Raw genomic sequence first — 15,237 nt, forward strand, 5'->3', positions numbered from 1 at the left:
TCTTTACTTTCAAGCTCATATTGATTAGTTCCAATCTAAAGTCTAGATCTGGTTTTCTTTATTATTATTTTATTACAGTAAATTGTGTTTTGCACATTTATATATGCATACATTAATTTACAGTAAATAATTGTTTTCCCAATCATGAACTGTGGTAATGTGGTTTAAATAATTGCTTCTAATTCTGTCATAAGATTTATAACAGACACTCCATTCTACACTCGTCATTGTGAATAAATTAATAAATTGACATTAAAGCTAGCACATTGGTCAAAGGCTCTGTCTAAACCAATGAGTCTTGAACAGACTCCAAAGGGTGGTTAGGGACTGAACAGTTCTGAAGAAGTTCACCTTCTGTGAGTGGTTCAGTCTATCACTGAGGATTGAGGGTGGAGAATGGAGATCGGGTACAGAAAGTAGCAGTAAGATGGAAGCTGGGGATACAGGGTAAAGATTTGAAGTAAGTGAGATAGTTTTGGATTTTGAGTTGGATGTGAGGAGGCAGGGAGGAAGCCAGTGGAGAGCCTAGAGTCATTAAGTAACATAAGAAAAGCAAGCATAAGAAAAGCAAGCTAAAGAAATGATTTGACAAGCTGCAAAATTCCGGATGGGTTGGAGTGAGTAAATGACATTGGCAAGGCATCTGGTCATCAAGATGTTGCAGTAGCCCAGATGGGAGAATAATAGGAACCTAAGAGTTATGTACAGTACACTAAATAGTAAGGAACATATTCTACTAACTGCTTAAGAAATAAGTGGCAGGATCATACTGCCAAAAATGTTGGAAGTAGGAGAGAGAGAAGTAGATCTGTTGTGAGGATGACTTTAAGATAATGAGAGTGTATCCAGGATGAGATGTCTACCAGACAGACAAAGGCATGAGAAGAAACACGAGTATCAGTGAAGGAAAAGGGGAATATATGAACATTTTGCATATATGTCCATTGTGTACTGTACAAAGATAAGTGAAAAGGTGCCAAAGCAGTTAGGGAACACAGGATAGAACTCAGGGGAGTAGAGTTAACCACAGTTACAAAAACCAGGAGAGAGATTAATATTGATTGAGATTAAGGGGGTGAAGGGATTGGGAGTACAAGGCAAATCAAGAGAATCAGTGACAGAGTGAAATTTCTATCAAGTGTGACAAGTGAAAGCCAGACTGGAAAGAAGAAGGTCAAGCAGCAAGTGCTGCATGAAAATCCATTATGAAATTATAATGTGAATTACAATATTTCTGTATACCATGTGTGTGCCTGGATAAATTATTACTACTGCCTATCAAATATTAAACCTTGAACATGCAATTGGGAATATATTAAATTATTTTCAAGTAATGGTATACAGTAATTTGCAGAAGTATTCACCCCCTGCAAAGTTTTCACATTTTTCATCGAGCATACTTCATAATGCTTTCAAATTTAATTTTTTTTAGGTTAAATGTAGACAAAGTACTACAATTTGCTAAAGTGACAAATATGGACCAAATATACATACAATAATTTAAATTTAACAGAGTAAACAGATTGTTCTCAATTGCATTATTATCCATGGTATTTCAGCAGCACTGTGATCAATCACATGGAAGATTACATATTTAAAAGTGCATCCCCAGTCTGTTGTATTCTTCGTATGAGATTTGGGTGCTAGTTGTGCAAACTGCAAAGTGGATTTTTAACAATTGTCGTTCTTATGTAAATTTGTGGGGTGCACTGTAATTTTTTAAGATGATGTTTAGCACTTTTACATACATGTATTGTGTATGTAAATATACTTTTAAGTTTCCTAATAAACCTCTAACAATGGACTGCAATAAAAATCCATATCTCATACAAATCTTTGCATGAGAAGTATTAAAGAATCATGCATGGATTCACAAGCGTATGTGAACAAAAATGGTAAGAAATATTTCAGGGTTTGAAGAGCTTGTCCTTGAAAAATATCTTATGCAGAAATGTTTCCTCCTGAACAAAAGTTATAAATTATAGCCATTTGACTGTATTTCAAAATGCTGGCTATATGTCAGCAAAACTCAATATATTTTGCTGAATTTGGCTAAAAGATTTTCGCAAACTCAGATTGACTTTGTATAATACTGATGTTTGTTTTACACATTTTTTAGTGGTAACAATGTGTAATCTAAATTAATTTTAGGTAAATATTGGTGAAAGTAGAATTATTATTTTTCAGTGTTTGAATTTATGTCAATTGCTTAAACATTACATTCAATTTCTTGTCATTATTTTAATTAAAGGCTTTATCTTTTTCTCTTTAGGATGGGAGGAACTGTATCTGCCTACAAAATTGTTCCAGATGAAATAGATGAAATTAAGGTAATGGAATATTTATTTTCCATTATAGTATAGTATAAGAAACAGTTCACAAACTGTTTAAATGTTTACTGATTACTGTTTATTGTTTTTCCTGGGAGTCAGGGTGGCAGTGACAGTAGTCTCAAATGTCCTCAATTTTACAGTCTACACTTAACTCTGGATCTGGACTAACAAATAGATGGATGCAGCAAATGTGTTTCTGTGCCATTAGGGAGTTCACTCCATTCTAGGGCTGCACACAAACCTGCGTCTTTACATTCACTGCTTCAAATACCTTAATTTGCAAAAATTGTATTGGTAATGAACAATTCAAAAGATGCACCTCAGCCTTACAAGATTAACTGGGTCATACTAAACATTAAACTTTAAACACATGTTCTGTTTTTTTGGTACTTCTTTAAGTGATGAAAAGAAGCAAGGCAAATGCTACAGCTATAGTAACATGGTAATAATTTGTTACATGAGACAATAATCATTTAACTTTACTTAGATATCCAGCATTTCAATAACTATCAGATGCTGGAAAGTGTTATCCACTGCGCATACTGTGAACGTTGAAGTTGTCAGAAAACATGCAAATGAATAGCATTTCTTATTGACACACAAGTGCTCTTTTCAAGTACCAGCAAAAGTATCAATGTAGAGGTAACATAAGATTTCAGAATTGTCATTTTTCTTAGTTGGTCTGCAAAGGCTGAGGTCTTTGCAGAAGCAGAATTAACCAGTTTGTAAATGTGCTTTTATGTTTTCGACAGGAAAAATAGGGACAGATATTTTTAGGGTCAGAGTAATGGGGACCTCTGAATAGTCTTACTGAGCTAAAAAGGGAAAAGAGTAGCTTTCTCAAAGGAAAAGGCAACATACTGTACTGTGTGTGATGTGTTGTGTCTGCATTTTACTTCAGCTGCTCACATCACAGTAAGAGTTCTTGTTAGTGTTTACTGGTGCACACACCTCATTCTGTCATACACCCTTGTCAGAGTATCAGCACTGACTTGTCTGTCATGGAACATATGAATGCTTGATACTTTTCTTTTTCACTCACCTGTCAAGCTTATCTAATATCATTACAGTGGGACTGTAAGGCTGGTCCAAAGATTTTCAAAGACCTTTTTTGAATGAGAGCTTAAGAGAAGTAAAATGGGATAGGGTGGATATAGTATTAAAACAGTGGAAGATAGATGGCAAGTTTTAATTTAAAACACAGAAAAAAATATCCAAAAGGTAAGTAAATCAAAATCTATAAAACAATATCCAAAACGGTTCAACAAATCAATTAGGAAAAATATAAGTGAAAAGGCACTTTATAAAATGATTGAAAAACATCTGGATCCAGTTTTAAAAAGTACACTGCCTTGCAAATACTTTTGTTATTAACCAGTATTAGAAAGGTCAAGAAAGAACACTGAAATGGGGATTGAAATAAGTTCTTTCAGTACTACAAAGAGCAAAGGAACTGTCAAGCATGACAGCATGAAAATATATCTGAGACGAAGTGTCTATATAATGAAAGGAAAATGAGTGATGTATTAAAAGGAAATTTTCTCAGATTCAATAAAACGTCAACAGAAAGGACGGAATTCTGTATTGGGTAGTACTAGTATAGAAGAGAGAAAAATGTTTTTGGTACAAGAAGCACTTAGGATTAATAAATCCTGATGTATTTTATCAGTTGTACTCAAGTACTGCAAGATGTTATTCAGAAGCAATTGACACAAAGAAATGACACAATTGGCCAACTGTCTCATAAGGCAAGGGTAGTACCTAAGAGACTGGAGAATTGCCGAAGTATTGTTCTACAATACGACAATCACGAACTGTGAAACACAAACCAGAGGATACAAGTGGAAAGTATTTGGAAGTGCATTTAAAACTGAGAACAGGTGATACTTCTTGACCCAAAAGGTTATGGTAGTATGGAAAGTACCATAGCCATGTTGATGGAGCCAGTGATTTCTTTGATAGACTCTGTTTACTTTCAAGAATGGCTGTAAGAGATATTTGTATTAATTAATTTCTAACTACCAAATGGGCTAGATGGGCTTAATGGCCTCATCTCATTTGTAATATTTATTTCCTTGGGTTCTTCTATGAGAATTGCTAATATAGTGCCCATTCTTAAAAAGGGTGAGAAAACCTAACAAAGTAATTATATTCCAATAAGTCTGTTTTCTGTTACATGTAAGGTAATGGAAACAATTATAAGAACTAAACAGGGGTGTTATAATTAGTGGAATGCCACTAGGATGTGTATTAGGACCATTGCACTAATTAATCATAACAGTGGTCTAGATTCTGGAATAGTTAGTAAAATAGTCACATTTGCTGATAATCCTATTAGGAAGATTCGCAAATACTATAGAAGCTGCAAATGAAATTCATATTTTTTATAAAACTCCAAGACTGAGCTAACAGATGGCAGATTATGGTCAATTTAGACAAATGCAGTGATTTTCTTGCAGGTAGTAAAAAATAAAATATACATAAGAATGGAAAATGATGAGCTAGAAGAGGCTACATATAAAAATACTTTGGTATTTGTTGACAGGTCATTTTCATCTTATAGACAAATAAAAAGCAAATAAAAAGGCAAACAACATGCTGGGCTATACTGCATAGCTAAAAGTGTAAAATTTAAACTAAGTGATATCTTAAAATTGTCTAACACACTATTAAGACCTCATACAGAATATTGTGGAAGATGTTGGTCATTATAGAAAGACTTTTCTGCTCTGGATTCAGTTCAGAGCAGAGCAATTAAATCCATTTAAGGGCTTAAGGGAAGAGTGGCAGGCTGAAGGGTATTGAACCTTTCAAAGTCTTGAAAAAATGACAATGATGCAAATGTTCAAAATGAACTGTGAAACACAAACCAGAAACGAGCACAAATATGGGCACAAGCAGAAAATATGGTTTATGGTTTCTTTAAAGAAACATGTGTAAGAGATCTTTGACTCAATTAACTTATTATTACCAAAATGGGCTATATGGACCAAATGGCCTCCTCTCATTTGTAATATTTAATATTTGTAAAATGTATTTTCTTAAGCTCTTGAGGTTGCCAAATGACAGGTTGTAACAAAGTCAGGAAATTTTGGTTCTACTGTGCTATTGACTTGTCACAACTGATAGAGTGGTGCAGTCAGCTTCTAAACTAAACTAAGATAAATTTTCTTTGAGACATCTACCACTTTTTGTGTAAAGATGTGCTTCTTGTTCTCTAAGTGCATAACCATATCATTTTGCATAATAGTATCTTTGTTTTCTTTGTCGTGTTATCTAAAGAATCCAAAAGTGATGTTTGCTGCATAAAGAAGAAAATTGTAAGGTATTATACAACAAATGCCTTACAAGCAAGTGGTGTTGAAGTGAAGTGCCATTAATTATATTTCTATTTTAAATCTATAATTGATCAGAAAAACATGGCAGTTCATTTTCAGACAAAAGTTAATTACTCTTATAACGCTAACAAATAACAGAAAACTATAGATCTGATCAAGTGATCAAGCAGGGGATGTGGAGCTCATGTGCTTTATGTCCTCTATGGTGTATTATTTTTACAGACAATGTAGATGAGCTATGGGAGGAACATAAGATTGAGTGGGCTAACATAGGCAGTGATGTGTACACTATCACCAGGGATTTTTATTGAGAAAAGTCTTAAATATAATGTTAGCAAATAAAACACCCTTTGTTGTATTTTATTTTCTAAAAAGTAAGTGTTATTTCATGTTTGTTGCTTATGCTGGTTTCATCTTTTCTTAGTTGGATTTAAGTAAGATTTTGAAGCCGTCTTTTTGATTACTTAAGACACAGCTTGACGCTGTTAGTGTATTTTTTCTTACCCAGTCAACTTCATTAGATAGATTATTCGTTATTGCCACACAATAAAAGTTGGTGGAATTTGCTTTCGGTACAGAAAAGAACACAGATGAGACGTACATACAACATATGCAGTACAAATTTAAATAGGACAGAAGACAATCAAACATCGTCACATACATATGTAAACAACTTTCCATGTAGCAGAATAATTATACAATGGAATTCAGATTTCATCATGAATTCAGAGTTCGTATAGCAGTGGGAAAGAAGCTGAGGTTGAAGCGGGCAGTCCTTGAGAGGAAGGATTTGAAACGTTTTCCAGAAGGGAGAAGCTGAATAAGATTATGAGCTGGATGAGAGGGGTCTGAGATGATTTTCTTGGCATGATTGGAGATATGGCTTGAATAGAGAGATGAAATGGAAGTCAACAATTTTTGCAGCTTTGGACACAATCCTTTCCAGTTTCCCTTTTGATTAGTTATCCAAGTTCCCATACCAGACAGGAGGTTGGATTATGGCTCTGTAAAATTGAAGGAGGAGTTGTCAGTTCACTCCGTGTTTTTTGAGTTGCTTAAGAAAAAACATCCTCTGCTGTGCGTTCTTAACTGTGTGGTCAGTGTTGGTGCTCCATCTAAGATCACTGTTTTTAAAGGAGTTTGTTGTCTCTATTGGAAGATGATTAATTAAGATTGGAAGTTTTGTGTTCTGGATGCATCGGAAGTCAATGATGATTTCCCTGGTTTTAGAAGCATTGACTAGGAGGTCGTTGTCCAAACACCTGGCTGTTCACAAGTCAATTTCATTGCTTGATTCATGGGACATGAGTCTGGTAAAAAATTTTTTTTTTAATTGTTAGATGTAAATTGACCCATGTTATGTACTGGAATGGGAGCTATCTAAACAAAAACAGATTGTATATTACATTGATGGACTAGTAGGTGTCAGTCTTCCTAGAATTTCTAAACCAGTACCCTGTATGGTGACTGGAGAGACACTGTGCTGTAGGATGCTGCAGGTAATAAATTATATATAGGCTCTTAATTTACTTGGTGCAGCTGTTTTTTACTTCTCTGCCCCATCCTATATGTAAAGCAACTTGAGATCCTTTTAGATCAAAATCACTGTATGAATCCAATGTATATGATTATTATTTGTAGTAAGAAAAGTAGTATTAAAGGCCATTCCTTGCAAAGTCCAGATGAATCAGCTCCCACTATAAGTGCACATACCTGCTACGTCCTAGTGTAGTCCATGTGTGTTTGTTTTGATGCTATCTTCCACACTTCCTGACTTTGGTTGTTCTCCCTCCTCATTGGTTCATTAATTCATCCAGCTTGCCGTATTACGTCATTCGTAATCAGCTTCTCGACCAATCAGAACTCAATTTCTTTCAGAATGAAGGGGCCTTTCGCTTGACTTAGGTTCTGCTCGGCTCAGCTTCGGTTTCGTTTCGCTTCCCTTCATTTTGCTTTGGCTTCACTTATCTTCAGTTTTGTTCGTTTCGCTTCGTATGTGTGTGTTTTCGTATAGCTTCGGCTTTGTTGGTTTGTGTTCGTCTCCTCGTACTATTGTTTATTTATATTATCCTTTATTTCACCAAACCTTGCCCAAACGTGTTATATCAACCTCTTCGCTCTTTTGTACCCTATTCCTTGTCTACACTCGTTTTCCCTTATTTGTATTCCTAGTTCACTTTTGTATTTGTGTGAACTTTTGTGTAAAGGGTTAGTATAGGTTTTTGGGTACATTATGCACACTTAGTTGGTCTTTGTATTAGAAACATTAGTTTAGGACGGGTGAGTGCCTTTTGTCTTGTATGGTTTTGGGTAGTCAGTGAAGGTTAAGCTATGGCATTAGAAGATTCTGGAGACCAAGTGTTTCAGGTTTGTGTTTTGATAGTTAGGTTAGCTTCCCCTTACTTTATTAGCCAGCTCCATTTTGTTTGTTATTTTCTTTCCTTTGGCACCGCTCAAGTTCCTTTTCCCTGTGTGTTATTTTGTCCTTTTTATGTACCAGTCACTTATTCACTTTTTTAAAATAAATGTCTTATTTTAGCATTTCCTGTTGTATCAGAAATGAGTACACTGTTGTTTACTTTCATTCATCACTACCAGCTATGTACAGTATGTATAATATATTTATCTTTATTCATTAATATTGTTTATGATGTTTAGAGTTATTATCCTTCAGTTATTTTTATTTTCAGCTACCAAAATGTCCCTTTAATTAGATCAATTCATATAAATATTCCATGTACGTGGTGTAGCGGCAGTGTTTATTAATAAGACAGAATTAAGTGTTGCTGTGCTTTCCTAAATGAAGCCCCATCTCTCTTTCTCATCTCTGTGGTGCAAACAGAGAAGCTATTCATGCAGTTCTCATTTAAAGTGTTTTCTCTCCGATAAGGAGCACCTCCCAAATGGGGATGCGCCCAGCCATGCTTGGCTATCATGATCAATGGCCATTCCTGGTGCATCCAGATGCAGCCTTTCAGAATGCATGGTACAACCCCGTACCTCGCGAAATTACCTACAGTTAACCGCATTGTACCACAGTATGTGATTTGCTGGCCAAAATAACCAGCTGGGCACACGTGATGCATTGGTTGTTAGTGAAACAATTGCTTTATTTAATCTCTTTACTGTGCATGTTTTAATCCACTTAATATTAAATATTAATATGGAATTTTATAACTAAATGGAAATTTTAGTAGCTGAGCATAAAAAGAAGAGGAGCATACCATGTTTGAAGGTCATAAACAGTATTAATTTAGTAATGTAAATATATTATGTAAACTGTATACGGCTGGTTTTGGTAGTTTAAATAAAAAATATACACCAGTATTTCACTGAAAGTATCAAAGTCTTTCATTTGGTTACATACTGTGGTTATTTTTGAAAAGTTTTTACGTGCTCCTCCTGACTATATTAAGTGTATATACTTAATAAAAAGTTATAATGTTTAAACTTTTTCTATGAATATTTGCTCTCGTTATCGCACTAAAAAATGCATACTTTTTAGAATTTGATTAATAGGGAATATAATATGGAATTGCGTATCTAAAGAAATTAATAATGATATAATTATATTTATATAGCTCAAATTATCACAGTAGTACACTTTCTTTGTAAACGTCTGCATCAGTTTAACTCATTCTCCCCTGATTACGTGAAAACATTTTGCCTGCCCGTTGCAGCTACAGCTTAAATTGTCAAGTGGTGTATTGGTATAATGGGATAGGTGTGTGCCTTGCATGCTGGAGGTAGGGGGTTTGAACCCAGCTGTCACCACGAGTTTTCTTTGAACAAATAAACATTTCTTTGAAAAACTAAAGTAGTAAATATTATCAACACAATATTGAATTTGTTGGTATTTCTAAATATCACAACACGTTCAAAGTTAAGTGAGTTAAGTGATTAACCTTTTCTATGAATACTTGTGCTCGTTATCGCAGTAAAAGAAACGCATACTTTTTAGAATTGAATTAATAGGGAATATAATATGGAATCGCGTATCTAAAGAAATTAATAACAATATGAATTTAAGGATATAAATATATGTATTTATACAGCTGGTAGTATTACTGCAGTCCACTTTCATGATGAATTGTGAGAGAGTGATAGATGGAGACAAGATGGAGGTTCTTGTCAGAACTACATTCCCCAGAATGCAGTGGGAAATAATGTGCCACCATCGGTCACCTGACCAGCTGATGCACTGCACCAGAGAAAATGACTGAAGGCCCATTAAGAGCAAATTTTTTTAAGCAACCTGGGAGGAAGGAAACGTGCCTGCGGTAATTTTTTTCACTGACAGACAAAGCTTGATTAAAACTCATTCAAAGGGGTCTTGTGTTAACACAAACTCTGCTTAACAGAGCCACTTGTAAGAACAAGGTGACTTTCTGCTATCTAAACCATTTTTACAGCTTTTAAAGTCACACAATGTTTGAGTTAGGCAGGAACTCATCATTGTATCTTATTTTTTATTTCATTTTTAAAAATAAATATAAGGTAAACAGCAATCAAATGAATTAATCGGATCCAGAATTACGTACTATCGCTACATCTGCGAAACACCTGATCATCCACTGTAAAGCTTACATGCTACCCAATGAAATCTCTATGGCATAGAAAACCACTATTCATTTGGTTTATACACTGCATTGTTTTAAGCAGAGCTAACCTATTGTTTTCACTAAAACATACACTCACTTGCTCAGTTTCACCGATGGTTTCCTCATTTTTTATATCACAACCTTGTTGCAAAATACTAGCACTTTGTTACAAAAAAGGCCAAAATTATGCTCCACATATAAACAAAACCACCACAAATCATGTTGTTCTGTTCATTAATATTGTCCAATGATATTATTTGTGGTAAAGAAAATATTGTTTCCATTTGCTATAATATCCTGAATGAGTTCTTACGAATAAATAAGTTTGTTTCCAGGGTGGTGAGCTGCCATTAAACTCTTCTGATAGAGGGTCAGAGCACAGGATCCCTGTTTTTTTTTCCTTTAAACTACCTAAAGTGCATTTGGAACCAATATACACCTGGAAACTGCAGATTTTAGAATTAACGTTTTAATTGCTTGACACAACAAGTAATGCCTGTTTCATCTGAACTGACATGTGAACTGACAGCTACTCAGTTATTGTTTTTTGTTGTGTTGTTCAACTGAAGGTTGGATGAGCTGTATAATGGGCTCTAACATTGAAGAAATCATCTGACCTGAATTTGGCTTCTCATACTGGTTTTACAGCTTGATACTATTGGTTGGATTTCTGAAGATTTTAGTAATTTATTTTTAGTGTTATTATTGGTGTCATTATGATGATGATGTTATCCGGTCATTTGGATCCAACTCTCATCAATTCTACAGGCGATCTCTCGCCACGCTTTTCGGTCTTGGACTTTCGCTTTCAGCTGTTCTATGCCTAAGCCAGTGTCTGTTTTGACGGCATCGAGCCACAGCGTTCTTTGGCGGCCTTGTCTTCTTGTTCCACTGACCATTCCAAGCATCATTGCTTTCTCCAGTGAATCTGATCGCATCACATGACCAAAATAAGTGGGCCGGAGTCTGGTGATCTTTCCCTCAAGTGAAATTTCTGGCTTGATGCGCTCCAGAGCCTCTTTATTGGTGACCCTTGCTGTCCATGGTATCCGCAACAGTCTTCTCCAGCACCATAGCTCGAAAGCATCCATCCTCTTTCGGTCAGCTTTTTTCAGGGTCCAGCTTTCACACCCATACATTGATATGGGGAACACAATAGCATGGACCATTTTGCATTTGGTTGTGAGGCTGATGTCTTTGCTCTTCCAGATTTGGTGCATGCTCAGCATCGCACTACAGCCTAACGCAATTCGTCGCCTGATTTCAGGGCCGCAGTCTCCAGTTCGGTCAATCATGGATCCCAGGAAGCAGAAAATCTTGATGCATTCGATCTCTTCACTATTGATGGTTATTTTGACTGATCCATTTCCAGCTGTTGTCATGATCTTTGTCTTTTTGGTGTTGAGGTGGAGACCCATCTTTTCACTTTCCTTTTTGATTCTTAATATGAGGTATTTCAGGCCATCTTCCGTTTCTGCCAGTAATGTTGTATCATCAGCATAGCTGAGATTATTAATATTTCTGCCTCCAATCTTCACACCGATTTTCGATTCTTCCAGATCTAATTTCCTCATGATAATTTCTGCGTAATGATTGAAAAATAAAGGGGACAGAATACAGCCTTGTCGCACACCTTTCTCGATTTTGAACCATTCAGTGTCTCCATGTTGTGTTCGAACAGTTGCTTCTTGGTCTATATAAATGGATCTTATCAGTTGGATCAAGTATGCTGGCACTCCCAGTTCTTGCAGGGCCTTCCATAGTTTATCATGTTCGAAGCAGTCGAATGCCTTACTGTAGTCGATGAAGCAAATGTAGATGTTTTTCTGATGTTCATGACATTTCTCCATAATCCACCGCAGATTTGTGATATGGTCACGGGTACCATGACCTCATTTGAACCCTGCTTGCGAGTCAGGTAGTACTGCTTCAATGACTGGGCGCAGACGCTGCTATATGATCTTTAGAAGGACTTTGCTCGCATGAGGAATCAGGGCTATTGTACGGTAGTTGCAACAGTCCCTTGCGTCACCTTTCTTAGGCAGTGGGATGAATACTGATCTCTTCCAATCCTTTGGCCACCTGCTGGTTTCCCAGATCTTCTGGCAGATCACTTTGATAGCCACTGGTGGAACAGGCCTCAACATTTCTGCTGGGATGCAGTCCATACCAGGTGCCTTGTTGTTTGGTAACTGCTTCAGCGCCCATATGACTTCCTCATCCAGGATAGCTGGCTCCATTTCCACTGGGTCGTCGTGGGGTGGCTCAGGGTCGCTAGTGCTTGCATACAACTCTTCCGTGTATTCTCGCCATCTGCTTCTGATGCATTGCTGGCCAGTCAGGACCTTCCCGTTCTTGTCTTTGATTGCTCCTTTGAGAGCAGTGAAAGAAGTTCGAATTTTCTTGACCTGCGCAAAGAGATTTCTGGTGTGACCTTTTCGACAGTCCTCCTCCATTTGCTTGCAGTATGCTTCTTTGTCCTTCCTTGCTTCCCTTTGAAATTCCGCGTTTAGCCTCCTAGCCTCGTCTCGGTCCCCAGCGGCTTTGGCTGCTCTTCTTTGATCAGCGTTTCTCTAGTTTCTTGTATGGTATGTGTTCCTGCGCTGTTTTTGATAATTGTGGATTAGAATTCCTGCTACAATTCTTCCGGCTGTTTGTCTTCATTGCCAAGCAGTTCGAATCTGTTCTTCACTGCGACTGCGTATGAAACAGGTTCCTTGGAGACATCAAAACCCTTTGATGGAGCATTCTTTTTGATGTTGCAGAATTTCACCTTGATGGTGGCTACAAGCAGTTCGTGGTCAGAACCGCAGTCAGCACCAGGGAAAGTTTTGATGGCGAGGACTGAACTTTTCCAGCGTTGACTGCAAAGAATGTAATCTATCTGATTGCAATGCTGTCCATTGGGGGCTGTCCAGGTGTACAGACAGCGTTTTGGTTGCATGAACTATGTATTTGAGACCCTGAGATGGTTTTCATGACAGAATTGGACCAAACGATTACCAGCTTCGTTCCTTTAACCCAATCCACACCGGCCTATGATGTTCACCTCTTCCTGACTGCCGACCTTTGCGTTGAAATCACCCATGATATAAATGATATCCTTTTTGGGCACTTGTTCACTGCTTCCTCGATTTTGGCATAAAATCGTTCGCTTTCATCTTCTGGAGCATCTGTTGTTGGAGCATAGACTTGTAAAACTGTGACATTTAGCGGTTATCCACGGATACGGATGGCCATTATGCGGTCGCTGATGGTGGTGTAGCTCTCGACTGCATGGTTTCTTCTCCGCCACTCCGTTTCTTCTAAGTTCTTGATGCCCAGAATAATACACTGAAAAGTCGTCCAATTTGAAGTGGCCATTATCTTTCCAGTGTAATTCACTAATTCCAAGCAAATCTATGTTGAGTCTGATCATTTCTCGCTTGATGATGTCCAGTTTCTCTTGACTCATTCCACGGACGTTCCATGTTGAGATCTTGTGCGTTTTCGTGCAGCGCAGATTCTTTCTTTCATCACAGGCAGCATCAGCATCTGGGCTTCCCGAAGGATTTCCCCCATTTGCATCATAAAATCCCGGATTACTCGCAAATGATCCTTGCTCTTCCCCAGTCGCTTTTTGGATACCTGCTGGCCTGGGGGGCCTACCATTGGATACCATATTTGAAACATGTGAGAGATTTTCCATGAATTTTCATGGCGATGGTCTTCTAAGGTAGGTCACCAGGTCTTTCCCAACCCTCCCCATTTGTCCGGGCTTGGGACCGGCATTCAGGAGTAACCCTGCATGGGTGGGTTGGTGTCATTATAATCTTTGATAAATTACTGTATATATTTTTCTGTTATATTAGGATTCAGTATGAATCTGTAAAAAGTACTTAAATCATGTACAAATTTAATTCAAATTATATGTTATTTATAATATATGATTTTATATAGTAATTTAGTATCCTGATGGAACATTATTTTACAAATATACAGTAGTGTATATACCGATCTATGATCATGACTTGGGCTAACACATCATCCTTTGGCTAGGACAATGGGAGGAGTCAATAAAAAGCCAAACAGCATGTTTGTATCTAATATGAAAAATAGAAACAGCTTTAATCACAATAGTTAATGATGAACCAGATATCTCAAAAGACCACACTTGATCAACCTACAGGACAATTTGATAATTTAATGTTGACTTTATTAGTCACCATTGGCCTCATGGAAAATAGTCATCTTCAGCCATGAGGGATAGTCAGTGAAAAAGTTTAAACAAGGAAGAAACTAGTTCATAAAAATATTTTTATCACCTCTGAAACACCATCAATCATTTCAGTATTACTTTGAAAACCTCTGGTCATTATTATCTGTTATTTATGAATATTTGGAAATTGTATTCTACATGTATAAGATCAATCACAAACCCAAAGTGAAGTACTGATGACTGTCAAAATATGACTTTAGAATGATATATATAAACCAAGAATTAGTAATAAACAGCTCTGATGCATTTTTACTTACTAATTTGCCTAATAATCACTTATAATCATATCATGACTGCACCTACCGTAATAAAAAAATCAATATAGTGTAAATTGGGCAGTTCTGAACCTTAGCCTTCAGTCAATGGAGAGAATTCCATTTTCAGACATATTCTTATACCATGAAAGGTGTTAAACAAAATAAAATATTGATAATGGATGTACTTTTGTAACAGAAAATATTATATATAGAATAATAAGATATGGGATAATTTGTCTGCCAAATATATCCAAGACATTGCAGTTACACAGGTTCAGAGTATGAATCAGAGTAATACCAAAACTCAAGATCAAATTGCTTGTATTGTTACCCCAAATCATCATAAGGATTCCATAGGATATAGCGAAGGAGTTGTGGGATACAGGAAACATTATGTAAAATTTCCTCTTTCAAAATATCCAGGTGCTGGACAGAATTTCTAAGATCACA

General features: G+C 36.6%; 1 protein-coding gene across 11 annotated transcripts in view; it reads left to right on the forward strand.

The window, feature by feature from the left end:
- Positions 1–15,237, forward strand: part of gphna (gephyrin a) — a 475,089-nt gene that overhangs the window by 268,077 nt on the left and 191,775 nt on the right. For all 11 annotated transcript variants that reach the window (XM_088924522.1, XM_088924523.1, XM_088924516.1 and 8 more), the window contains exon 3: positions 2,273–2,330. In XM_088924522.1, the coding sequence (XP_088780648.1) occupies positions 2,273–2,330 (58 nt within the window). The remainder of the gene's footprint in view (positions 1–2,272; positions 2,331–15,237) is intronic.

Source organism: Atractosteus spatula, chromosome 9 (genome assembly GCF_055471065.1).
Source record: "Atractosteus spatula isolate fAtrSpa1 chromosome 9, fAtrSpa1.hap1, whole genome shotgun sequence".
Classification (NCBI taxonomy): Eukaryota; Metazoa; Chordata; class Actinopteri; order Semionotiformes; family Lepisosteidae; genus Atractosteus; species Atractosteus spatula.